Raw genomic sequence first — 27,786 nt, 5'->3', positions numbered from 1 at the left:
TGTATTTCTCCTGTAAGATATTCAAGAGGTCATAAACTGTCCCTATTTGTTTTTTAAATGAGCTGCATCCATGTTATACACACAATGCCACAGCAAAATATTTTGCAGGAGTTTTATCAAATGTATTGATTTTGTAAATGTGTCAGTTACAACTTCAATAAAATGGTACAACTAATCCGTTTCTTGCTGTACATTATTTTGCAGATAGCCAAGTGTTTTTACAGGACATAAATACACATAAATGTCAGTTATGAAAATCAATATAATCCTAATTATATTCCAGTTCTAAAAAAATTATATAAAACAAACAAAAAAAAGTTTACTACAGTACTTACATATTACTGACTTTCAATCCCTCAACTTGGAGTCTCAAAATGGACACCAGTAAAGCAAACTGGTCCTCCTCTTACATCATTACGATATCAAAGCCTTTGAAAGCGAAATCAGTTATAGCAGTTATAATATACAATCCCTTTTATGACATTCAATGTCAATAGTTTACATTGCGTGTGTACAAGCACTTCGTGTAGAAAACTATGCACATAAACATTCAAATATACATTATATGTATACAATATGCTTTACAAAGGGAGTGATTAAAGATCTTGCACTATGCTACATTTAATGTGAAACTAGTATATTTGTACCACCTTATTACTTATTTCAGAAATAATTATATTTTATTACAGATTTACAAAGACAAAGTAAGTCTAACCCCAAGTAAACTGTTTGACATCCACAACACAAGTATTAGCACAGTATGTCCAGTTATGAAAGTGTTTTGTCAAGGGTTGAATCCGCAACCGTGATTGTATTAAGTGTGAAACTTGGAAGACATGTGGTCAACAAAAGTGTAACTCTATTACCCAGTCAGAAACATGGAGAGCAACACTGTTAGTAACAGCTTTCAGGACCAGTAGGCACACCAACTGCCTAGGCCCAAACATACCCAATTAAGTGTTGACGTCTTGAGAGATGTGCCACACTTAGTTCAACAATTATTCTCACAATCCTGAATACTATGATTCAACCTGCACAAATGCCATATGTGACATCAGCTTGACTTTTTTTTTTTTTTACTGTAGTAGCTACCATTAAAGGTGAAGTCAAAGACTATTACTTCGACAGCTCACCAAAATGACTAAACTCAACATTTCTCTGAAAATTGGGAGTGATCATGAGTCCTTGTTATTGCACTCAAAAGTGCCTCTCCTCAGACTATTTTCAACTGATACATTGTACAATAATGAGACATGATATCAACATTAAAAGGGGAAGTTCAGTTTTTTGGTTTCTATTTCTAGAAGAAATATAACCCATGGTTGGGTTAGTCTACTTTTAGGATGAGTAACCGTCTAACATTAAGTCATAAAATACTGAACATCCCCTTTAAGCAAGTTTGAGAAGCCATGACCCATACAATACAGAAACAGCCCACCATTATCAACACTACAGGTAGTGAAGAGTAATTCCTTCATGGTCAGTTCCCATAGATACAGCACATGTCAGTCTCAATTACATATCACCAGAAATGGTAGAAACTAGAGTTGCCATCGAAATTATAGCTGCATAAAAAAATTGTTTTTTGTAAAGCCTCCCTTCAGAACATTATTTATGAGTAAACTGTGGTGAACAGGAAGAGAGCAGAGTAGATGACTTAGCAAGTCACTAATGCCAGGACTTTGCAATGTCTTCTAGATTGGCAGCGGTTGCATTGCTTTTCTGCGAGGCCCGCTTAAGAACCATTTTGTGTCACTGTAATAGCAAATATTCTACACCTGTTGTCATTACATTACTTACTTGACTTATAAGATAAGACTATTTCTCATGCGTTTGGTCCTCATAAAAAAGTACCATTTCCAAATGCACTGGCCTAACAAGAAAGGAAGGAAAGTGAGTAGGAAGGGAAGAGAGTGAGTAGGAAAGCAGGAGAGCTAGAAGATGAAAAAGTAGTAAGGTGAGTAGTAAGTTAGATATCTGTTCCTTGGTGCCCCTGATAACTTGGTTGTGCAGAGGTCAATACACACTTTGGTTTTGGGATTAAAGCTGCTCCATCGTAGCCTGGTCACAGATCTGCTGGCGCTGTCTTGTCAACTCCAATGGTCAATGCATGACAATGACTGTAGGAAATGGCAAAACAGCAGAAAAATATCCAGGGCCAGACTAGCTCCAACCCGTCCTCATCCAAAATGTTTTCAACCAGTTCCATGGCTGCTGTAGTCAAAGACGCCCTTCTTAAAGAACGGGGAGAAGTCACAGATGGCGTGCTTGGACAGCTGCAGACCACCCTCAGAGTCTGAATCAGTGCGGAGTGGAGAGCCCGAGGAGGGCGACATCATAACCCTGAAGAAGTTTTTCAGATATTTCTGGAGGAGCAAAAAAATTGAGCAAAAAATGTAAGCACATGCAACATTAACCTAATAAAAACAGTTCTGTAGGAATGAGGTTTGTGCACTAATACATTATCACAACATATTGGCTATGCTTGGCCTTCTCAGACTATATTATATTTCAAAACTTGAGCTTTGATAACAAAATAGATCAGTTGTTGTATCACTTGCAAGGGCACAGCTGAGTATGAATTTAATAATGTGCAACTAATTAACTTTTGTATTTTGCTATACTGATGGTACCTGCATCTGATGGTCAGTCTCAGCGGAGGGAGAGAGCAGCAGAGGGTCTGCCCTCTCAAGTTCCCTGCTCGCTAATATCAAACTTTGCTTTGGGGTCGTTGAAACTGCAGGCACAGTGATTTGAGCTATCCGATTGGCCAGCGCAGTAGGCACACTTGATTTAGCTCTCTGGGTCTGCAGGGTAGGCAGAGTATGTCCCTTCAGACAAATTAAATGGTTCAAAATGGGAACACTTTGCCTACCCGGCACACAGGGCTTCTGAATCAAGTGCACCGACCACCAACAAACAGTGCAAGACTAATACAAAAAAAATTGGAGCGTAAAGTCTTTATCATTGGCTTTTCTACAGAAATGTTTGGTGATCGACTAGGAACGCCTTTGCGATCGACAGTTTGGCGACTACTGCGTTACATGTATGACAAGGAACAAATAGGTCTCTGAACTGACGGATGAGAATGACAAACCTTCAGACTTTTGTCACAGACAAGACTTCGATAACCCTGTCCAATCATTACAACTGAAATTATACTACTGTTAAGAAACGCAATAGTATGTGTCAATGCCAGCACCCACCTCCAAGTGACTCTGCCGCTCAGCAACCATTCGCTCATCTCGGTTTCCAAAGAGTTTTTTGGGAGGGAATTCTAAAGCTGCAAGCTGGTATGGAAGGAGGTCATTAAGATTGTAGATAATAGTAATATAATTGGTACAATAGGAGAGGATGTGTAGTATGTGGTAATTCCTAGTTCAAAAGTATTTTACCTCGGGGAATTTCATCTTGAGAGTTTTGTGCATTTCCCGAAAGCGGCTGTATCTCCTGAAGACTGTCCACGTTTCATCCATTACAGTGATCTAAAGAGACAGAGGGAAATACTGAGTACAAGACTGATACAACTAACTCAACAATGGAGAAGGGATATGGACCTGTCAGACATGTATTCAAGACCAGAGGCAGCAAAGCGATGATGCTGGATCTTGAGAGAAACTTAACAAGAGAAGCTTACCTTGACTTCAAACTCAAAGTGCTCATCTTTCCCTTGCCCTCTGAGAACATAGCGAGGAATGCTAATTTTAACAGGGTCCTTTAGGCAGTCGGAGTTGGTCCCAAGAGGGACAGAGACAAATCGATGCTGGGAAAGACATGGGTGGAATGAAAGGAAAACGGGAGAGAGAGAGAGAGAAACATGGACAGGAAGGTGTAGTCTTATTTATATGACAACAGTGAATAGGTACGAAACAGAACAGCTAGATACAACCAGGCAACACAAAGTGTTCTGTGTAAGCCTATCTTTATTTTTTTGTTAAAACAATTAACCATCTTTTATTAACATTATTGCAGTGATCATAGTCAAGTCATATTATACTTCAGACATTCTTCATATTACTATTCATACATATTCCTCAAAATCATATTGCACATTACCATTTGATGAATATGCATAAAAGTATACAAACATATTGAAGAAAACACATTCTACCAGCCATAAATGATTGATGTGAGCATTCATGTAAGAACAGAGAGGGAGAGCTAAGCTGACTAAACAAAAGGTCACTCTATTCCCTGTAGTAGGAAAGAAAATCTATGAAATATCCAATTAATTAACTACACCAATACAAAACACTTAGGTTTGTGAGTAAAATTGTTCTTAAAAGTGACAATTAAGGGTTGACTAGGATTTGATTAAGGTGTACCACAATGGCAGTATGTTAAGAAGAGAAGCATTAAAATATACTATAAAATACTTTTAAATCAATAGCAGCCATTGGAGTTAGACCTTTAGATTTTAGTATTTGATCTATATTTATGATATGGACATGTATTTTCTTATAACACAATATTCATGAGGATCCTGTAGAAGTTTCAATAAAATGTTTACTGACATTATGGACATGCATTAACAATTACAAAAGGCCATGTTACAAGAATAATGTTTTTTGGGAATATGATTTTCTAATCATACTAATCAAACAAATCATTTAAACTTAAATACGCATTGGAAGTGGTAGGACGGTACCGTCATGCTCAAACAAAAAAAGATTTACAAGTGAAATCTTTACTACAATGTTGCTCAACTCTTGTAGTATGCAAACCCTAATGTTATCAGACTAGCTATCTGAATACTATACTCAGAAATGCAGTTGGCTGACAATACCGAATGTAGCTAGCTAGCCAACTCACCATGGCTTTCTTGCTCAAGTGCAATACTGAAAGAAAACAAGAGGAGTTCAGCGGGACGGCACAGTCATTACGCTTCAGGCTTGCAGTGGCCGTTAAACTCCTTTCCATGTATTACCTATTAGCATTACATCCTTTTATGACCTGTAAGCACAGCCTCAAATCAGGTTGACAGGTGATTCATTAGGATTGCTGCATCCGAGGTAGAGCTGAAAGTTAATTTCCAGGAATCAGCTGGGGGCCTGCAATCAGAAGGTAGAGGGACAATGCCTAAGCCTTTCCTGGTTTTTCTTTTGGTCTCAATCTGCTCTTTGTGAGTCACGGAGAATACGATGTCAAGCACCATACATCTATCGCTGTGTCTCACAAGCACACATCGGATGTCTGAGCGTCTGCGCAGTTCTACTCCCTGAAACTGGGGCTGGATGGGAACCAAAGTTGAGCCTCGAGGTTCCGGGTGGAACACAGCATCCTCTTGCACCAGGCCTATGTGATTGTCGGTGAGGAAGAACTGACAAAGGACAACTTGGCGCGAGGTGGAATAGTTTTCCACCTTGATGGAAGTGTAGAGAAGAAGGTGTATGTTAGCCAAGGAGGGCTTGTTGGGTCCTTCCATGTTGCCGTGCAGGATGTAGAGCAGATCAGCCATGATCCTCTTAAAGCGTGAGGTAACACAGAGGCCACTATCCAGCAGGAGGTCTGGAACGTGGGACCTCCAGTCCAGAGAGAGGCGCGAGAGGTCTCCACAAAGCAAGGGGTGGGCTCCTGGGCCTTCCTGAACCTCTGCTGGGGCAAGGATCTTCAGCAGGGTACAGCATAACGCCTGGGTAAGCTCTTTGCTGTGGGTGAAGATGACCAAGATGGTGTCTTTAGTGGAGCCCAGGAGTCGTAAATGCTGCCCGGCAAAGCTCACTTGGATCTCTTTGATGTGCAAGAGACTGAAGTGCTGAAAAACTGCCAAAGGTTGGTTGTTACCTAAACCAGTACCAGCGGAGACTGCATAGAGGTCAGTTTCAGATAACAGTAAGCAACTTGGTTGTGGTGTAGGCTGTTTGCAATTGGCAACGCTTAGCCAGTAGATACCCAAAAGGTGGTGGGAAATGGCAGCGATTTTGGGCGTAACACAGTACAAACGATAGAGCATCTTCTGAAGCGGAAGAGACTGTAATTCAGAAAGGCATATGGGAAACTGCACGAGCGTCTGACAATAAATTACAGGCTCCCCGTCTTTGTATGTAGTCATAGCGCCTTTAGGCCATAATGAAATGTCTGTAATTGGAGTCACATTACCTTTCTCAGGTACATTGAAAAGGCAATTGCCTGTCAAATTGGCAAAATGAACTTTATTCTGCCTCGAGTCAGGTTTCATTGAAGGTTCAAGCTGCTTTTTCTGAGCAAGTGGAAGATCTTTTGTAACTATGGTCATGCACTGAGAGAATGTACTAGTCAATGCTGAAGTCTCTCCTGCTCGAACCTGCCGAATGATATCCCGTGTACTCTGCAGATATCGTCCAGCGTCATTGTAAACTCCAGACAGCTTGCCTGCCAAGTATCCAAGGAAGTAATTCTGTTTGGCTCCCAGTTCGTTGGTTAATAGATCCGGTTCTGAAGTTCTCAGATTCCTTTGCACCTGCCCATTTACAGACTCTTCAGGGATCTTGTTGAGACCAAAGTAGCCCTCGATGGTGATTTGTCTCTTTGAACGTCGTCTCAGTATGGGGAATTCAGAATTTATCACGGTTGCAGTGTCGTTACTTGTCTTGCTTGTGTTCTGAACTTGGTCCTTAGTTCCTTCTAGAGAGTCAAACTGTGAGAGCAACAGTGGGTTTTCTGTTCTGGTTTCTCTGGACTGATAATAAGATAGACTTTTCGTCTCGTCATCAACAATGTAGCAACTAAAATTGGTTTCTTCCTCATCTGGCCTACATTGGCTGTTATTTCCTTCCTCGCAGACTATGGTGTTTATAGACCTAAATCCACAGTCCTTGGTTTTAAAATCACAGCTACTCTTCTCGAAGTCAGCTTGGTCAACCTTCCCCTTCACTTCCACCTGCCCCCATTTTGCTTTGTCACCCTCTTTATAAGGCATTCTATCATTTTCTGCCAAGACTTTGGTTTCCCTTTCTGGATTGCTAATTTTATCTAATTCAGAGCGGTCTTTGCCGCCTTCTTCTTCTGAACTTGTTGTAGCCCCTTCCAGGTGAGTGCTCGTCTCACGTTCTGGGACACACAGGAAGCTACGCCACAGCAAGGGCATGGAGTCTTTCTGTGTGGACAAGGGGGGATTCCATGACTATAACTTCAAACCAGAGATCACAGCTCTGAATTATAGTCTTTCATGTATTCCTTCTCACCCCAGTAAATTAAGATCTTCCTCCACCAAGTGTAAAAATCCAGTTGTGATTGAACTAAAATCCAGATGAGCAAGATTACAATTTAAAAAGGCAATTAAAGAGACTGATGATTGTTATGCAGCATGAATACAAAATTACACATCCCAGACTGCCATGCAATATTGACCTTTCCTTTTTGCTTACAAAACCAGATATCAACCCTGTTTGGTTGGACATTTCTAATGATCCTGTTCTACACTTATGTCGACCTCCTCTGTCAGTGACTGGTTTCCTTTAGCCAATTGAGTATTTTATCCAATTTCCTGCTTCTTTTATATTCTTATGTTTTTGCAATTTCTTTATAAAAAGGTCTTATGTTCTTGGTTTAGGAATCTTCTATGTTTATCAGATACAAAGTTGGGATTCATGTAAAGCAGGATGTTCCCTAAAGCGCCTTTTATATAAACGGCATGCATTTTTTTCCATAGTTGGTGTGGTGGTTAGTGAAGATTCAGAATGATTTCCAGTCAAGTTAAATTATTGTTTAAAAATGTCTGGTTGGTTTCTTCATCACCAACAGAAAAAAAAACTCAAGCCTTACCTCATATTTCAATTTCCTAGGGTTGACAAGGTTTTGCAGCTTGTCATCATCCTGTAATGAATAAGACCACACTTCTAAGCAATGACTAACAATTCATAAAAAGATACATCGCAATGTCAAATTCATTTCAAACCAAAACTGCATATGCTGTGGTAAATGGACAACTGCATATGCTGTGGTAAATGGACTGTAAATGCATATGCTGTGGTAAATGGACTGTAAATGCATATGCTGTGGTAAATGGACAACTGCATATGCTGTGGTAAATGGACTGTAAATGCATATGCTGTGGTAAATGGACTGTAAATGCATATGCTGTGGTAAATGGACTGTAAATGCATATGCTGTGGTAAATGGCAAGCAAGAGTTCCTCTCATATTGGGGAAAAGAAAAGCAAACCAGGCAAAACATCATCCACATACAATTTTTTTTTAGAAAGGTTGGGAAAAGACCCCACTTGATTGGTCCATGTAACCTCAATAGAGAATTATCAGAAATGCATGCAGATTATAGTCCATTCTGTATACCCTGTGTCGAGGACCTGGGCTTACCTCATCTGTTAATCTAACAGAGCTAGATTCATTAACTTCTTTGTCCTCCTGTAGGATTGAAGAACTTCATATAATTTCTATTTTTATAGCAATCTTAATATTGCCAGGCAAACAAAACAAGGTATCGCTGATGCTTACCTGCAGAGATTCAGATGAAAGCGAGAGCTCAATGCTTTTGTCACCATTGAAGAGGTTCAGCTTCTGTAACCTTCTCTTAACCTCCTCCTCAATGTATGCATTTATCCTGCCAACGGATAAGGAAACTTATTAGATACTCAACATCGGCAATGGTCAGGTCAACCCTACTGTCCAAAAATAATGCATCTTTATTATGATCTACATTTCGTCATTCTCCTCCACCTACAACACATTTGCCTGTGCTGTTTCTGGCTCAATGTGAATATTACATAGGATGACACATACAGTGCCTTCAGAAAGTATTCACACACATTTACTTTCTCCACATTTTGTTGTGTTACAAAGTCAGATTAAAATTGATTTGCCAACGATCTACACAAAATGTCAAAGTGGAAGAAATGTTCTAACATTTGTAAAAAATAAAAAAAAAGAATTGAAACCCACATGATTAGATAGGTATCCAATAAATGCTAGAATCCTGATTACAGCGGTGAGTCTTTCTGGGTAAATCTCTAAGAGCTTTCCACACATTTTCCCATTATTCTTTTCAAAATTCTTCAAGCTCTGTCACATTGGTTGTTGATCATTGCTGGCAACTATTTTCCAGGTCTTGCCACAGATTTAAGTCAAAACTGTAACTCGACCACTCAGGGACATTCACTGTCTTCTTTGTAAGCAACTCCAGTGTAGATCTGGCCTTTATTGTCCTGCTGAAAGGTGAATTCATCTCCCAGTGTCTGGTGGAAAGCAGACTGTACCAAGTTTCTCTAGGAGATTTTGCCTGCGCTTAGCTCAATTTCGTTTCTTTTTTTTTTTTATCCTGGAAAAACTCACCAGTCCTTAACGATTACAAGCACACCCATAACATGATGCGGCCCCTACTATGCTTGAAAATATGGAGAGTGAACTCAGTAATGTGTTGTATTGGACTTGCCCCAAACATTGTGACACTTTGTATTCAGGACAAAAAGTGAATTGCTTTGCCGCAATTTTTTACAGTATTACTTTACTGCCTTATTGCAAACAGGATGCTTGTTTTGGAATATTGTTTATTCTGTACAGGCTTCTGTCTTTTGACTCTGTCAATTAAGTTAGTTGTGGAGTAACTACAATGTTATTGATTCATTCTCAGTTCTCTCTTAACACAGCCATTAAACCCTGTTTTAAAGTCACCACTGGCCTCATGGTGAAATCCCTGAGTGGTTTCCTTCCTTTCCGGCAACTGAGTTAGGAAGGACGCCTGTATATTTGTAGTGACTGGGTGTATTGATTCACCATCCAATGTGTAATTAATAACTTCACCATGCTCAAAGGGATATTCAAAGTGTGCTTTTTATTTTTTTTATCTACTAATAGGTGCCCTTCTTTGCAAGGCATTGGAAAACTTCCCTGGTCTTTGTGGTTGAAGCTATTTGAAATTCACTGTCCGCTTGAGGGACCACATAGATAACTGTATGGGCACAGAGATGAGGTAGTCCTTTAAAAATCCTGTTAAATCACTATTATTGCTCACAGCGTGTGCATGCAAACATATATGACATGTTAAGCAAATTCTTACTCCTGAACTCATTTAGGCTTGCCATAACAAAGGGGTTGAATACTTCTTGACTCAAGACATTTCAGCTTTTAATTGTTTTGTTTTTTTGTAAACATTTCTAAAAACAAATTCCACATGGTATTGTTGGTTGGCCAGTGGCATTAAAAAATCTCAATTTAATCCATTTGAAATTCAGGCTGTGAAAACAACAAAATGTGGAAAAAGTCAAGGGGTTTGAAAACTTTCTGAAGGCACTGTACCCGTCATCGGTGATCGGCAGCACTGGGGGTAGGCTCTGGATTGGGCTGACAGGGGGGGTGCCGAGACTGGTCTTTTCATCTCCGCTCCCAGTGTGACTCCTTCCACTTCCCTCAGGTTTACTGATCCTCTGCTTCAGCTTCTGGATCTCCCGGTCCACCCTGAGGACGTGGAGAGAAGATGGAGTCGTCATGTGTCTATCGACCCACAGAGTCATGCTAAATACGCTCATTCCGCAAAACTACTTTTTTTTATTTAACTAGGCAAGTCAGTTAAGAACAAATTCTTATTTACAATGACGGCCTACACTGGCCAAAACCAGACGACGCTGGGCCGATTGTGCGCCGCCCTGTGGGACTCCCAATTTACAGTGGGGCAAAAAAGTATTTAGTCAGCCACCAATTGTGCAAGTTCTCCCACTTAAAAAGATGAGAGAGGCCTGTAATTTTCATCATAGGTACACTTCAACTATGACAGACAAAATGAGCCCCAGATCCAGGGAGATTATCAGTGGTCTTGTATGTCTTCCATTTCCTAATAATTGCTCCCACAGTTGATGTCTTCAAACCAAGCTGCTTACCTATTGCAGATTCAGTCTTCCCAGCCTGGTGCAGGTCTACAATTTTGTTTCTGGTGTCCTTTGACAGCTCTTTGGTCTTGGCCATAGTGGAGTTTGGAGTGTGACTGTTTGAGGTTGTGGACAGGTGTCTTTTATACTGATAACAAGTTCAAACAGGTGCCATTAATACAGGTAACGAGCGGAGGACAGAGGAGCCTCTTAAAGAAGAAGTTACAGGTCTGTGAGAGACAGAAATCTTGCTTGTTTGTAGGTGACCAAATACTTATTTTCCACCATCATTTGCAAATAAATTCATAAAAACTTGCACAATTGGTGGCTGACTAAATACCTTTTTGCCCCACTGTACATCCGGTTTTGATAGTACAATATAATTATAAAAAGGCAGAGTTACTTATTTATCATGTCCATAATCATATTACCAATTGAGGAACACCATTTTAGACAGGAGGGATTGACCAATGTGGTAATACCATCATCACTCATCGACAACACTCATTTACCATCCCTCATCATCCATCATCTCTTGAAACTTTCTGACATCAGCTTATCTACATTTTCTATTATTATGTGGATAGCAATGGGTCTACTGCACACCTTCCACTAGAGGACAAATGTTGTACTATTCATTGATTCTACAGATGTATCTGTAGTGACAGTGAATAACAAGCGTGCGCACCTCTCTTGGTCGAGTTCCCGCGCGGGCCCAGAACCCCAGGCCTTGTGCCTGGATTCCACACTCTCTGGGTCCTGTGAGACACTGCGCCTCAGCGCCGAGTGCCTTCTCTCCAGGCGCGCCACTGCCTGCTCCAGGGACTCACGCTGCTGCTTCTCCCGTGACTCCAGGATCTCCTTTTCCTTGCGCCGCACTTTTTTCTCCTGGCGTGCCACATTGGCCGTGAACTCGTACGTCTCCTGCAGCTGCTGAAGCTGCTCGGCGCTGGCGCAGTGTGAGGTAAGGCGCTCCTCCTTCTCCTCAAGTTCCTTTTCCACCTGGTACAGGGTGTTGTCTAGTCCCAGGGAGATGTTCGAAATGCTGCCAGCGCCAGAGGAGCTTCCGAGTTTCAGCAGCTCCTCAGCCCTCTGCCTTTCCTCAGCCACCGCCGGCAGGAGGCTGTCGGTTAGGCTGGCTAGCCGGCGGTCCTTGAAGAGGAGGCACTGCTCAGCCTGTTGCATCCGCTGCTCCTCCTGGGAGAGTTCTGAGGAGTCCTGTGCCCCCTTCTCCTGGGTCTCTCGCAGCTGTCGCTGCCGCTCCTTGTGGGCGTGGACCAGGACGGCCAGGGCTGCGCGCTCTGACGCCACCTCCTTCTCCAGGCACTCCTTCTGCAGCCGGAGACCCTCCTCCAACTGACCCAGCTCCTCCACCTGCGCTGCCTTGAAGTCCGTGTAACGGACCTGGGCAGCGCGCCCGGCCTCCTCGCCCATTCCGTCGCAGTCAGAGCGCCCGCTGGCCTCCTTGGCGCGGAGCAGGGCGGAGCGGATCTCGGCCAAGGCACGTCGCCCCTCTTCCAGGCGCCGGGTGTCCTCGCGGGTCAGCCGGGCAGCTGCCGCTTCGTGGCGCTCCCTCAGCTGCTCTTCTAGGCGCCCCACCAGGCCTAGCTGCTCCATCTCGCGCTCCTCCAGCCTCCGCCTCTCTGCCTCCAGCCGCACCGCCTGCTCCTCGTGCTCCCGCTTCAGCCGCTCCAGCTCGCGGAAGATCTCCGCCTGCTCGGCACGCTCTGCCGCCTCGCTATGGTGTCGCGCCTCCTCGTCCTGCGTCTTCTCATCCTCGCGCTCCTCCTGCTGCTTTCGCCGCTGGCGCCTGTGTAGCTCCAGCTCCTTGGTCTCGCGGTGGCGCTCCTCCTCAAAGCGCTGCTTCTCCGCCAGGAGGTCGCGCAGGCGGCTCTCGATGTCCTGGCTGCGGCAGCGGAGGGTCTCCTCCTGGCGGCGGATGCGCTGCTGCACCTGCTCCGACTCCTTGCGCTGGGACTCCACCTCCTGTTGCAGGCGCTCCAGCTCCGCCTTCTCACACTTCTGCCTGTCTTCCATCTCCTTAATAAGCCTCCTGCAACCCAAGCAAATACAAACAAATCATGAAACACTATGCAATACGCTATGGTCATTCGCCAAACACATGCATAGTAAACAAGGCATTTTTTTGAACGATTGGTATTAACAATAAGAGTCTACAATAATCATGTGAGGTCAGCATATTTGCTTTTAAAGCACACCATTCCTACAACGTGGTGCATTACAGGTGACTAGTGAGTAAGCATTATTGGCCTTATGTAGTCAAAATATGAGCATGTTTGTGTGCGTCTCCCCTCGCACCTTTTGTGTTCCAGCTTCTCCAGCTCTTCCCGTTGCTGTCTCTCAAATTCCAACCTAGGCAAGTACACCATTATCATTTAGCTGGCTTAATAACAATGACACTGAGACTGGACACACACACACACACCAGTATTACTCAACGAGACAGCACGATAACAGAAATGAAGGCTGCAATTGGCACATGGAATGACTGAAGAGCTTCATACAAGGCAATGGATGTCAAAGCTTGATGTCATCATTTTGTGCGAAAACAGTGATTGAAGCAAGCGAGGCGACGTGCAAAATCATAATAAAAACCAAGACGAGACGATGACGGCTTATGTTCAAACATGGTGGTGGCGGGACAAAGTGAAAATGATGTTTCACAAGCACTGTTAAAACAAAGCAGTGAACATTGAACACTCTGGTTGGGTCTACCTGAGATAGATAGGCCCCTTTTCAGTGAAGAGACTGCCGAGGGAGGGGTCAGAGATGCATTAGTTACTGTACTTATAAAATTAGAGACTCAATGAAGAGCAATAATCACACAAAGAGAGTTAAAACAACACAGCCATAACCATTACCAACGTTCACTAAATACGGGCTGTGTATTCCTCAGAATATCCATGGTTGCTCTGGACCTATTAATAATCGGGGGGGGGGGGGGGGGGGGGTTGTCTGTGCGTGCATATCTACCTAGTAGATACCTAGTTGGTGATATTAGGTTTTGTTTTGTAAAAATTTTTTTTTTTTTAAATAAAAAAAATAAAAAATAAAAAAAATAATCAGGTTTAGGTCTAAATAGGAGTAAGTGCTATGGCATCACTTGTTGTACTGTACAAAATTTAAATGAAGACTAGTTGCATCCTCCACAAGGGGTGCTGTACAACAACAAAACAAACGTATTCCTTAGTGGTTCTGTACAAGCAAAATTAATCTCTGGCTCAGATTTGGAGAGTTAGTAATAGAATCAATGAAGGCCATACAGTTTGAGTGATGTGGCATTTGTGACGTGCAGCATGACCAGCTCACATGATTTTGGCTTGAGTCACAGCAGTTGCAATGTTACAGACCTCCTCCAATCCAAAGTAAATATTTTCCCCATTTCCATTTTGATCTACACATAAACTACCAGAACACTGATGTCTTTGACTGGGCACTGTAACATTGTATTTCAGCCCAATTGTTTGTTGTTGTATTTTTACAACCAATCCACTGCTTCAGTCTGTGGTCACACGGGTGAGCAGCAACGGACTGAAGCGAATGGAGGAAAAGGAGCGCTTACGAACTCCTGAGAAGGCAGGGGGAACTGCGCAGAGGGAGTTTGGGGGAATCATTCATGCCCTGGAGCACACATTTGACTAATCCCAAACCAGCCCTACTGCCAACTCCCCATGCACTTCTGGAGATCTGAGAGGAATAGATTAGTATAAGCAATATGGGAATAGCTTCATCCTTGCCCTCTGTAGGCTACGTGGAGTTTTCGCCATATTGCCTACACCTATCCAATCCTCTCAGATCTCCACAAGTGCATAGACAGTAGGGGCTAGGGGCCGATTTGGGATTAGGTGATACATACACTCACCCTGGGTTGTAGAGCATTACTGTGGAGAGGTTCTCACATGATTTGTTGAGATCGGTCATGGACAGACTAAAGGAAGAGAGCAGTCCACTCTGGAAAAAATTACCAACACTAAGTTCAACATGATCCTTGACCTCATGACTCATTGGTCAAGTCGCCTGCATCCTACAACGCTTACAGTAAACGTGCCCTTCCACTAGATGGTTATTTCAAATCAACGTTTATTGACCACGTACACAGATGTTATCGCCGGTGCAGCGAAATGCTTGGCTACATAATAAGCTATACGAGTCATGACTTACTTGATTTAAACCCTTGGGGAGCATAGGTCATCCACACATAATAATAACAACAAATTAATAATACCGCCACTAATAAGCTTCTATAAGAGGCCTTCGAGAGACATAGAGCCTTTGGTGTTACCTTCCTCTTTTCCCTTAGTTTAGCTGCTTCTTTAGGGTGGTTGAAACGGAACATGTTGGTTCTCCCCAGAAGGATAACAGCACCTATCAAACACAATAGAACGATAAACATGGAACAAAGATAATAAGGGGGGAAAAAATACATAGGAAGGGAAATGCACATGGGTGGGTTTTACTACTGATTGGGCATTCACAGAACAATCATTGTGTTGGCTGGCAGGAACTGGAACACGCTGTCGTACATGTCGATCCAAAGCATCCCAAATATGCTCAATGGGTGACATGTCTGGTGAGTATGCAGGCCATGGAAGAACTGGGTCATTTTCAGCTTCCAGGAATTGTGTACAGATCCTTGCGACATTGGGCCGGGCATTATCATGCTGAAACATGAGGTGATGGTGGCGGATGAATGGCATGACAATGGGCCTCAGGATCTCATCACGGTATCTCTGTGCATTAAAATTGCCATCGATAAAATGCAATTGTGTCGGTTGTTCATACCATAACCCCGCCACGGGGCACTCCATCACAACGTTGACATCAGCAATCCGACACCATACACGTGGTCTGCGGTTGTGAGGCCAGCTAGACGTACCGCCAAATTCTCTAAAATAACGTTGTAGGTGGCTTATGGTAGAGAAATCAATATTAAATTCTCTGGCAACTGCTCTGATAGACATTCCTGCAGTCAGCATACCAATTACACGCTCCCTCAAAACATCTGTGGTATTGTGTGACAACACTGCACATTTTAGAGTGGCCTTTTATTGTCCTCAGCACAAGGTGCACCTTTGTAATGATCATGCTATTTAATCAGCTTCTTGATATGCCACACCCTTATTCTAAACCTAACTCTAACCGTAACCGTAGCAAGCAGTTGCTTATCAACAGTTTGTTGATAGTAGCCTATGACCATCTGTAGAGCATCTACAGATGGAAAATCCAGACAATCAAAATAACGTGCCACCAAAAGCGTATACCTTGGTTTAGTGGGGAGGCTTCTGTCACTTGCACTCCATTCACGGAGCACTGGGCCCCATTGAGTGGAACCAGTGTGACGGTGCCGGTCTGGTTCGCAAACATGCAGTGTTCACTCTCTAGGTCCAGCCCATGGAGAACTAGGGAAGAGAGAGTATGAGAGGGAAAGACAGTGTGTATGTGTGTGTGTGTGTGTGTGTGTGTGTGTATTAGCATTACCAATTGTTTCTTTGTCGTGATTTGTAGCAAAGTACGACAGCGGATAGAGTATGTAACAGAGGCCACTCACCAATGTCCTGAACAGTCGACGCATCGTCTCGACCAACATTCGTCCTGCCCTCCTAGAAAAACAAATGAAAGCGATACAGGAAGTCCATGTACCTTCTATTTAAGTTTAATAGGAGGACAAATGACCTTATGTGAAGCAATCTGAGAAAAAAAAACTAAGTGTAAAAATAACTAAAGAGTCAAATGAATAACCTTTAGATGGTAGAGGATGATGCCAGTACTTAGGAGGTCGTCGTCGATACCAATTAGATGAGGCAACTCCGAATCGAGGACGACACCGATTCCCTCTTTCCTCAGGGCAAGGGTTTCTTCCTGTGAAGACGAGATCAATTGTCAGTCATTAGGAATTGATTGATGATTCTGACTTAGGTCAATTAAATTTCACAGCTGACTAGAATATAAAAAGGCATATAACCAGAGTGCTTCTGTGAACTAAACTACATTTTATACAAATATATACCTACTCACCTTGAGAATGTTCTGAGTTTCATTCCACTTGTTAGTCCACTCCTTGGTTAGCTCCAACACCTATGACAGAAAGTGCAAAAAATATTTTTCTTGAATGTCAAAGATGAGGTCACATTATTAACTTGCTGTAATGCTTGACTTATTTGTTTATGGATTCGAAGAATAGAACACTGCACTTCCAAAGTATGAATAGCTTATTTTGAGTAACCGTGTTCATTTTTACTCGTAAAAGAACCATCCACATGGCCTTACTCGGGCTTCGTTCTGGTGTAGTTTCTCCTCCATGCTCAGAGCGGTGGGTGAATCAAGAAGTGCAATCTGAGAAGGATGAAAACAAACCAACAATCAATACATTATTGAATCACACATCAATACTCCCTAAGTCAGTGTGACCTAGTTAGATAAGATGGGACATTTAAAAACACAACAAGGTCATAGGCCAGCAGCTGGAAAGGTGGACATGTTACATTTGAATAAAACATAATGTACTAGTTATGCATTATAAAAAAGTGCTCATAAGTTAACAAAACGCATTTTTGCTATACCCATGTGTGTACTATAACAGTTTTTTTTACATAACTTGTAAGGCAGTGTATTGTAGAGCGGTTTTGTTTTTTTAAATAAATGAATACAGAGAAAATGTTGTAGTGGACAGGATAGTTGAGTTCCAATGCCCTAAACCAGTGGTCCTCAAACCTGGTCCTGGGGTTTTTGTTTTTGCCCTAGCACTACACACCTGATTCAAATCATCAAAGCCTGACGAGGAGTTGTTGATTTGAATCAGGTGTGTAGTGCTAGGGCAAAAACAAAAATGTCAGTGTGACAAATCCCCACCTGGTTTCCCTGGACCAGAAGGGCCTTCAGTCGGGCAATTTCGGCCCTGAGCTCTCGGATGAGCTTGACGTTGCAGTCCTCATTGATCGTGGGCTTGTTGATGATGTTCTTGGCACGGTTGGCGTAGCGCAGAGTGCTCAGCGTCTCGCCGTAGTTGACGTCAGCAGGTGAAATGGCTGCCGCAAATGAGAGCAAAACATCTTTGAAACCTTTGTCGTACTACAAAACACTTCTACATTTGCAGTGTTTCTAATGCTACATCTTTGACTGTAAACATATCACAGATATTTAATTTATGGCCACTCACCACACTTAAGCCTCATATACATAAAGTCAGCCTTAACAAGGGTTTAGAAAGCCATGTTCACAAATTCTAGCACCAAGTATACTGGACTAGGAACCCAACAATGTCTGCAAAGCACATTCATGATTCCTGCTGTGGTAAAATTGTAAAAAAATTGGGGCCCCTATTGTTTTATGGCTGAAGATCTCTAGGTAACCGTCCCCATCATCCATTTTACCCTGAGCTGAAGAGCCAAAACACAAATGGTTCTGCACATTCTTGGAGTGCCAGAGTTAAATCAGTTAAAACACACTGAAAACATACAAAATACATAATGTACAATGCCATGTAAGAACCATGTTGACTGTAGGTTTCCATCCAATTGGCAACAGATTTTTAATGAGAATATTCAAACATTTTCAAAGAAAATTAGCATATTTTCACACCAGTGGTGTGTTTTCACCAAATGGACGAGTTGCAGATTTTTTTTAAATCAGTGCGTGATGACGTAGTGCACACAAATTTCACTTTTTCGCTTAAGTTTTCATGCACCAACATTTTTTTTCTTCTAAAAGTTAGATATGTTTCCATCGCATTTTCAAATCTACGGATAGTTTTGTCACAAAAACTGTGGCGTTAAATAGCAAATGTGCCTACTCTGGTCTTGCAATTAAATAGCAAATGTGCCTTCTCTGGTCTTGCAATTAAATAGCAAATGTGCCTACTCTGGTCTTGCAATTAAATAGCAAATGTGCCTTCTCTGGTCTTGGCACGTGCCCTCTAGTAAAAAATAGCATGTTGATTACTATGGATAAGAGCGAAAATATTTGAATTTGTCAAACGGCAGTCGAGCATCGATCATGTCACCAGAATCAGACCCTTCAACATTCATTTGGAAGGAGCATCAAGCTCATACTGTGCACTTTCACCACGCTTTGAAGTCCATCATAACTTATTTCATTTGTAGCCTAATAAACTGCATGGTTTCCTGAGTTGTAGTGGGAGAACCACACACCATGTCATCGCATGACTCCCAGGTTTACTTCGATATGATGGTTATTATATCAATTAATGACAATCCAGGGTTCCCCATATACACTGAAGTAGACAGGTAAAAACCAGGGTTCCTAGTCCGGTGTATTTGGGGCTTTTCAAGGGAAGGATTGGAAACATTTGATTAAATGCAAGACATTTTGCATTATTAAGGACTTACTAGCGATCATGATGGTCTTGGAGTTGCCTCCCAGGCTGTCCTTGAGGAGCCACGTTAGCACAGAGTCTCTGTAAGGCACAAACACCTGCTTCTTCTTCAGGTTGGTGTTCACTCCGTCCTGGCTCAGGTCCGCTGGACCAAGACAAGGAAAAGATTTCAGATCAATCAATCAATACGAAAAATAATTGGCACTTCAGGCAGGCTAGAGCAAACACTCAGAGTATTTGAAAGATTTCAGTAGTATTTGAATCCAGGTCTGATCAATGGGCAAATCAACAGACATTGGAACACTGCTGTGGTTCAAATATTGTAAAGGGGAAAATGTATTCTTGTGGCCTGCATATTCAAGCTAAAAGACATTGCCAGATAAGGGGTTTCATTCCATACAAAAAAATAATATTATGAGACTTCAACGAATTCGTCTTCATATCTGCTGTCTCAATGATATAACAGTTGGTATAACAGTTACCCACCTAAAGCGGAGATGACATTGCCCAGGGTGACCAGTGACTTGTTGATGTTGCCGCCCTCCTTGAGCCGGACTCCAGTGGCACCGGTGGCGTCCGCTCTCTCGCTGCCCGCCAAGTCCACCAGGTGGATTTTACTGATCGTCTCGCAGGGCATCTCCGCATCAAACTTAGCCTGGAGAGGAGGGAGAAAACGCGTAAAAACCCTGAAGGGTTTCAAAGAGGCTGAAAGGCTAATATTGTTAAGTCTGATGAAGAACTTTGAGTCAAAACTTTACACTTAAACTGTGGGTGCAATCAACACTGTATGTATCTAATTTTTCGTAATATGGATATGGCCATCACAAATGCTATTAGTGGCAAACCCTTTAAGGGTTAACATACAGCATATAATGCAGCATACAGTCTTCCAAAGCCACAGTCCCGCTACTTTTTATTTCTCTCAATCAATGTCATTGATTGGCTAGGAGTCCACTCACTTGGTAACTGAATCAGTCCCTAACTAATAAACAAGGACTACTACACTGCGGCCTTTGTTTACTGGAGTTGAGCATTCCTGGAGTAGCAGTACCGTAGCTAGCTAGCCTAGCGGTAGCTGTAGCATTAGCTTGCCTAGCAGCCCACCTGGGTGAAGTTGATGGTGAAGATGGCGTGCGAGCGGCTGCTGGTGTCGTTCATGCCCGTGGCGGCCGTGGTACGGTTGATGTTGCCCGCCTCCATCAGCTCCTCCACGTCGTGGTAGTTCTGCACCAGGTGCTTGGACAGATCTGGGGTCAGATTGGATTAACATTTGAGTTCATAATACAGAGAGATATCCACTGTTATAATGAGCTTGGGAGCCACCATTCTGCCTTACAGGACAGGTGTGGGATCGGTCTCAGAATGGAGAAAATACCAAATTAGGTCCCTTATGCGCCTAAAATCTCATTCATTATGATCTAAAAAGCATATTGTTGTCTTACCTTCCACGTAGGGTCCATCTTTTGGGTGCTCCCTCACCCTCAGGTTGTAGGTTTGGGTGGACTTCCTCCTGAGCAGGTCCCTGACACGTTCATTGTAGATCTCCAGGTAGCTGATGACATTGAGAGGATATAAAGAGGTCATTCAGAGGTCAAGTTTAGCCTGATGATATCTACCAATTATTATTAAGGGACCCTTTTTGTTGTCTCTTGGATGAGGTACGAATTGCTGGATTGTCTACTGATCATGTGCAATCACTTTTTATTACATTTTAAAAAAGGATCATTGAGCCACCATAAAAAAAATTGGATAATCTTTCCTTTTTAATGTTATATATTTTTAGTGCATCTCTGAGCAATGTTCTATCAATTCCCAGGGTAATTCGTGTGTATTGGACCTACTGCCGTTCAAACAGGTAGAAATACAGCCAGTGCATCATATGATGCAAAACGCATCACGCCGGTTGTGAAAATGTGTGTTTGGAAAATTATATAAATCTTGAAAACTTTACTGCTGACATGCACAACATTTTGTCCAAGTATCAACAGTGGACTAATGCAACAAATATCAAAAGTATTGTTTTTGAGTGGATTATTCCTTTAAGCTTCTTAATTGAAGCTGGAGACATATCTCCCTCTCTAACTTTAAGCATCAGCTGTCAGAGCAGCTTATCGATCACTGTATCTGTACGCAGCCAATCTGTAAATAGCACACCAAACTACCTCATCCCCATGTCATTTATCTTCTTGCTCTTTTGCACCCCAGTATCTCTACTTGCACATCTACCACTCCAGTGTTAATGCTACATTTTTATTATTTCTCCTCTATGGCCTATTTATTGCCGACCTCCCTACATTTACACACAACGTACATATACTTTTTTTCTACTGTGTTATTGACTGTACGTTTGTTTATGTGTAACTCTGTGTTGTTGTTTGTGTCGCACTGCTTTGCTTTATCTTGGCCAGGTCGCAGTTGTAAATTAGAACTTGTTCTCAACTGGCCTGCATGGTTAAATAAAAACGTTTTTTTTTGTTATTCCAGAGAATGACAATGGACAGAGTTCTCTTACCTGACCTCGGTGCGGAAGGAGGCCTCATCCCAACGAGTCATCCCAGCAATCCGACTGAACAGACCCTCACATATCCGTGGAATGAGACCAGCATCTCCCTGATGAAAAATAAATCCATAGATCAAACACTTAATCAATCGCAGACGATAATTTGACGTTAAACCTGACAACAATTGACCCTGTTCAGTGGAGGACTGGATTGAGGAAACCTGTTGATATGTTACAGAATAGATCTTAAAATTACTCATTACAGGTAAAACTCTAAATATGTCACATGTTTGGCTTTAGTCTTTCTCCAAAACAATCCAATACAAGAGGCCGCAGATAAAACTGACACTGAACTTTGACTTGCACTTTCCTCTAATCACTTTCCCCTAGACTTCCCCTAAACAGGACTGTCAGAGCCCTGCTTCGTCACTGTGATATTTGCTTAGGGTCTCCACGACTGATTGAAGTCCCAATAGTCTGATAATAAAAACAACAGCTCTGTTGAGTAGGCAAATGTTGTGGAAATGTCATGAACAGAGTAGACCTGATTCCTTATCTCCATGTCAGAGAGGCATGATTGTTGTACGTTATACAGTTCCAGTCAAAGTTTGGACACACCTACTCATTCAAGGGTTTTTCTTCGCTGCAGAATGCTGTGGTAGCTCTGCTAGTTAAGTGTGCCTTGAATTCTAAACCAATCACCAACAGTGTTACAAGCAAAGCACCCCCACACCTCCTCCATGCTTCACGGTGGGAACCACACATGCTGAGATCATCAGTTCACCTACTCTGTGTCTCACAAAGACATGGCAGTTGGAACAAAAAAAAATCTCAAATTTGGACTCAGACCAAAGGACAGATTTCCACCGATCTAAATGTCTATTGCTCGTGTTTCTTGGCCCAAGCAAGTCTCTTCTTATTATTGGTGTGCTTTTAGTAGTGGTTTCTTTGCAGCAATTTGACCATGAAGGCCTGATTCAGACGGTCTCCGCTGAACAGTTGATGTAGATGTCTGTTACCTGAACTCTGAAGCATTTATTTTGGCTGCAACCTGAGGTGCAGTTAACTCTAATGAACTTATCCTCTGCAGCAGATGTAACTCTGAGGATTATTTTCCTGTGGCGGTCCACATGAGAGCCAGTTTCATCGTAGCGCTTGATGGTTTTTGCGACTGCACTTGAAGAAACTTTCAAAGTTCTTGAAATTGTCCAGATTGACTGACCTTCATGTCTTAAATGGACTGTCGTTTCTCTTTGCTTATTTGAGCTGTTCTTCTCATAATATGGACATCATCATTTACCAAATAGGGCTATCTTTTGTATACCACCCCTACCTTGTCACAACACAACTAATTGGCTCAAATGCATTAAGGAAAGAAATTACACAAATTAACAAGGCACACCTATTCATTGAAATGCATTCCAGGTAACTACCTCATGAAGCTGGTTGAGAGAATGCCAAAAGTGGCTACTTTGAACAATCTCAAATATAAAATACATTGATTTTTTTAACCCTTTTTTGGTTACTACATGATTCCATATGTGTTATTTCATTGTTGTAATGTCTTCACTATTATTCTACAACGTAGAAAATAGTACAAAAATAAAGAAAAACCCTGGAATGAGTAGGCGTGTCCAAACTTTTGACTGGTACTGTATATTTAATCATTCCACAACATTGTGAACTGCTGAACACAGCCCAGTCTTTGATTTGGGCCTGTATTCATAAAGCGTCTCAGAGTAGGATAATTATGAACAAGATTATATAGACAAGGGAGACCTGATCCTAGATCAGCGCTCCTACTCCGATATGTTTTATGACCACAGGCCAAGAAAGGGAATATTTGTCTCACTGGATTTCCCATCATGGTGTAGGACTTCCCCGAGCCGGTCTGGCCATAGGCAAAGATGCAGGCGTTGTAGCCTTGGAACGCAGCCTTGAGAACATCTGAGCCCAAGTCTTTGAACACCTGCAAAGGAAGAGGGCAAACATGGGCTTGCTCAATAAGGTGAAATGTTCAGAGCTTTGGCAAATTGGAATGTAATGTAGCTGATACAATTCACAATGACAGGCACTCATTTGTTCCAAACAGTACATTTAGATCTGAATGTTCTGTAAAGTTGCGAACTCCTGAACAGGCCCCAGATCTAACTACCTCAAACAGATCCTACTGTAAGCAGTCAGTGAAATAAATAATCTAGCCAATACACAGTACAAAGTCAAAAATATGGAATTCATGTATGCATAGTTTTAAAACACATTTATAACAATTAGCTCATAGGCTGTGTTACTATTGAAACTGCACTGACATGATGCCAGGGGTGAAAGTAAGCCAGTAAGGTCCAGGACAGAAAACCGTCAAAATAAATAGTGGGGGTACGCTGTACCGGTTGAACATATCACAATAATTAAAACAAAGATTCCAAGAAAACTGTAGACCTCAAAAAAATTATTTATCATTACCGCATGTCATCCACATGAAAAGTTGGCAATTGTGTGCAATACGCTTCAAAATGCGATGTGGTTTGGCGATAACACATTTTGCAAAGGCAGAGGTGAGTGGCTGTGACCCGATGTCACAGGAAGGCCATAAAGATCATCAAGGACAACAACCACCCGAGCCACTGCCTGTTCACCCCGCTATCATCCAGAAGGCGAGGTCAGTACAGGTGCATCAAAGCTGGGACTGAGAGACTGAAAAACAGCTTCTATCTCAAGGCCATCAGACTGTTAAACAGCCACCACTAACATTGAGTGGCTGCTGCCAACACACTGACTCAACTCCAGCCACTTTAATAATGGGAATTGATGGGAAATGATGTAAAATATATCACTAGCCACTTTAAACAATGCTACCTAATATAATATTACATACCCTACATTATTAATCTCATATGTATATGTATATACTGTACTCTATATCATCTACTGCATCTTTATGTAATACATGTATCACTAGCCACTTTAACTATGCCACTTTGTTTACATACTCATCTCATATGTATTTACTGCACTCAATACCATCTACTGTATCTTGCCTATGCCGCTCTGTACCATCACTCATTCATATATCTTTATGTACATATTCTTTATCCCCTTACACTTGTGTCTATAAGGTAGTAGTTTTGGAATTGTTAGCTAGATTACTTGTTGGTTATTACTGCATTGTCGGAACTAGAAGCACAAGCATTTCGCTACACTCGCATTAACATCTGCTAATCATGTGTATGTGACAAATAAAATTTGATTTGATGGTGCACGTGGACAGTGGACGCATCAATTCAGGTTACAAGTGTAAGCCTAATCAAAAACAAAATCACTGAATGTCATTCATTACACCTCTTGGTGTTTTGTTCCTGATGTCTCCTTCCATTCATCAAATGGCGGGTGCACACAGTACGCATTCAGGAATTATTTTATAGTGGAGGAACGTGCGCAAATAGCCAGGCTTGCAGGAGCATTGTCCTCTAATTGTTTGATAATCAGATGAAAGCGTCATGACTGTTTATGTTAATGCCACATTACAAATGCAATACATTCAAATGAAACAACAAATCTGTACTTTTAGGCCCACAGAGATCTTAACGGGGATTCTAAAGCAATTCTGTTTCAGCCTCCCAAAAAGTGTGTATGTGATAAGGTACTGTACCAGTAAGAAATTACATCTACTTTGACCCCTGTATGATGCAATATTATGATTTTTTTTTTTTAAGGTTGCGCAACAGTAAGTCATATCTTATGTCAACATTGGGAGTCAACATGTAGACTAGACTATCAGAACATTAGCCAACTGTTTTGACTCAATGAACTTCCATCCATAACAAAATATCCTACAACTAAAAAAATGTAAATGACCGCTGAACAGAGGCAAATGTAAGCTGCTTTGACTATAATCTGATTCGGACAACAACCAAAAAACATTTGAACATTTTTTTTTAAACAGAAAGTGTTAGTCCAGATAACATTTTCCGACTGAAATATGACATTTACCTTTTCCTGAGAGATAAAGGTGTTGCTTTTACTGTCAGCGGAGTCATAGGAGAAGTCATAGGTGAAGGTCTTTTTACTCTCCCTCATCGAATCCCCGGTAATGCCATCTGGTATCTAATTAAATACAACAAAATAGGATGAAATATACTGTAAAGACAAAGTGGAGTGAATTTTTATTTAACTAGGCAAGTCAGTTAAGAACAAAGTCTTATTTACAATGGCAACCCCGGCCTAACCCGGCCAAACCCTCACCCGGACAACGCTTGATTATTATTGCAATAGAAATGCTGTTTAAAACTTAAAATGACCTTCAAGTTTGTAATGGTGGTCTTGTCCCCTTTCATTTCAATTATGTTTTTGGCAGTCAAGTCCTTCTCCCTGTAAAAATCAAAACATAAAACAGGTTAATACTTCCAAATAACTAACCTTCACCTTTCTTTGAGCCAAACCAGGATGCAACAGAGACAGTGAACCAATGAAGGAGCATCAGAGTAAAAAAAAATGATTACCAAAATGCAGTACTTTGTGATTCACAAATTGGACCAACAAGAAAGGTACCAGTTACATTAGCAACAAAAGACAACATACATTTACTGTGATTAATTAATCCGAAGACTACATTCTCTCTAAGATCGGGCTAGTGTATGCCGTCTGGGGTCGGGAAGAATGCCAACTGAATCCTCTTAGTTCATATTTGCTTAATTGATCACTAAAGGTCTGGAGGAAAGTATTCAGTTCAAGCTTTTATTATTAGTGGCCTTTCCAATATGACATACAGCAATGAAATAACACCGTACTTTCTGGTGCCTAACAGATTACCATTAACACAATGCCAACTGGATCAGGTCTAGGCCAATTGGTATAAAAATGTGTCAAAGGTCACTTCCTTCAGAATCCTTCCTTGTTTTTCCCCAAAGGTTCATAGTGAATCTTATTTGGAATCTGTACATAATATTTCACACACCTACATTTAACATTTTTACAATGACGGCTTAGGAACAGTGGGTTAACTGCCTTGTTTAGGGGCAGAACGACAGATTTTTCATTATCAGCTTGGGGATTTCATCGTCAACCTTTCGGTTACTTGGCCCAACGCTCTAACCACTAGGCTACCTGCCGCCCCAGCATAGAGGTGTAGAGTAAGTGGCAGGGTGGTTGTCTTCTATCGTGCAGCTATGTATGCATCCTATTTACTGTAGGAAATAGTTTGTGATTTAAAAAAATGCCATGCAATTCTTGAAAGAGATCAGAAAATTATTAAGGTATCCCATAATCCATGGGTGGCTGCTAATACTAACTCCCAATACCGGACACAGCACAGCCATGGTAGCTCTAGTTCCTATTCTTCGTGTTTGTTTTGTTGGTTAACCTGTTCACCCGTCACCTTGCCAGCTGTCTGCTACATAAAATAATGTGTGTTTGTGCCAACCTCCAGGCGTTCTTATTGGTAGATTAGCAATGGGGTGTGTGGCATTTAAATCCCAAATGTTGTCTCCCTCTAAATTTTGGAAGACCCCGTTGTGGCTACGTCAGTGCTTGTTATGACAAAATATAATACGCAGTGTTACTGCAACATGGCCATTCAAATTAGAATGTGTTAAACTGTTAGACGTTCGAAATGGTTACAATGTATCACAGTGAGCCAGTGTCCAGCCGGGCGCCTCTCTTCAAAGGAAACAATATAACCAGTAACAACAACCATAGCATAATTTGGCCGTTTTTGTTTAGCATGTTTTTTTTCTTTACTTACCGTCTGTTCATAGGCCTGAGCCGGACAGCCACCCGCACCGATGCCATTGCACATCCCTGTTTTGTCGGCGTCACCTGCTACTAGATCCAGGTATCCTTGAAAGGAACAACCCAATCGTGAGAAGTACAAATAAATGTGGCTAGCACCCAAAACCAGCTGGCTAAGCGCGATTCGGTATCTTGAGTCTGTTTCCAATTTCCTTTGTACCACCCGACCGGTTACACACAGAGCCAAGTTTACTTTCAAAAGAAGAGGGCTAGCTACTTTATGCGCCTCCCTGAGACTTGAGCGTGCACTTTATATTAGCCTGCTAACATTACCGTCACAGAAAAAAATAATCAAACACACAAAGTGTCATACGATAGTAAATCACAAAGCTGATACGGGTACTCGGTGAG

The 27,786-nt window shown here is 41.9% G+C and overlaps 1 protein-coding gene across 11 annotated transcripts; it reads right to left on the bottom strand.

Moving 5' to 3' along the window:
- Window positions 1-100: 100 nt before the first annotated feature.
- LOC110486025 (kinesin-like protein KIF16B) lies at window positions 101-27,783 on the bottom strand. Of its 11 annotated transcripts, XM_021557324.3 has the most exons (28): window positions 27,389-27,776; window positions 25,947-26,016; window positions 25,639-25,752; window positions 23,501-23,617; window positions 21,661-21,758; window positions 20,591-20,700; window positions 20,253-20,395; window positions 19,635-19,803; window positions 19,162-19,293; window positions 17,666-17,841; window positions 17,084-17,149; window positions 16,832-16,891; window positions 16,556-16,675; window positions 16,365-16,416; window positions 16,078-16,215; window positions 15,099-15,181; window positions 14,679-14,767; window positions 13,532-13,564; window positions 13,115-13,168; window positions 11,484-12,848; window positions 10,230-10,388; window positions 8,433-8,538; window positions 8,295-8,342; window positions 7,744-7,794; window positions 3,638-3,763; window positions 3,396-3,485; window positions 3,207-3,290; window positions 101-2,366 (listed from the first exon to the last, which is right to left on the bottom strand). In XM_021557324.3, the coding sequence occupies exons 1-28, from the start codon at window positions 27,433-27,435 to the stop codon at window positions 2,196-2,198; spliced, it is 4,071 nt and encodes a 1,356-aa protein (XP_021412999.3). In that variant the 5' UTR covers window positions 27,436-27,776; the 3' UTR covers window positions 101-2,195. The 11 variants fall into 11 exon arrangements, with proteins under 11 accessions (XP_021412999.3, XP_021413000.3, XP_090052171.1 ...); XM_021557325.3 differs by lacking the exon at window positions 8,295-8,342; XM_090196045.1 differs by lacking the exon at window positions 13,532-13,564.
- Between the last annotated feature and the right edge of the window lie 3 nt (window positions 27,784-27,786).

This window comes from Oncorhynchus mykiss, chromosome 13 (assembly GCF_057628025.1).
Source record: "Oncorhynchus mykiss isolate SJ-2025 chromosome 13, ASM5762802v1, whole genome shotgun sequence".
Classification (NCBI taxonomy): domain Eukaryota; kingdom Metazoa; phylum Chordata; class Actinopteri; order Salmoniformes; family Salmonidae; genus Oncorhynchus; species Oncorhynchus mykiss.
Note: the sequence above shows the minus strand (reverse complement) of the source record. Positions and strands in the feature narration are given on the sequence as shown.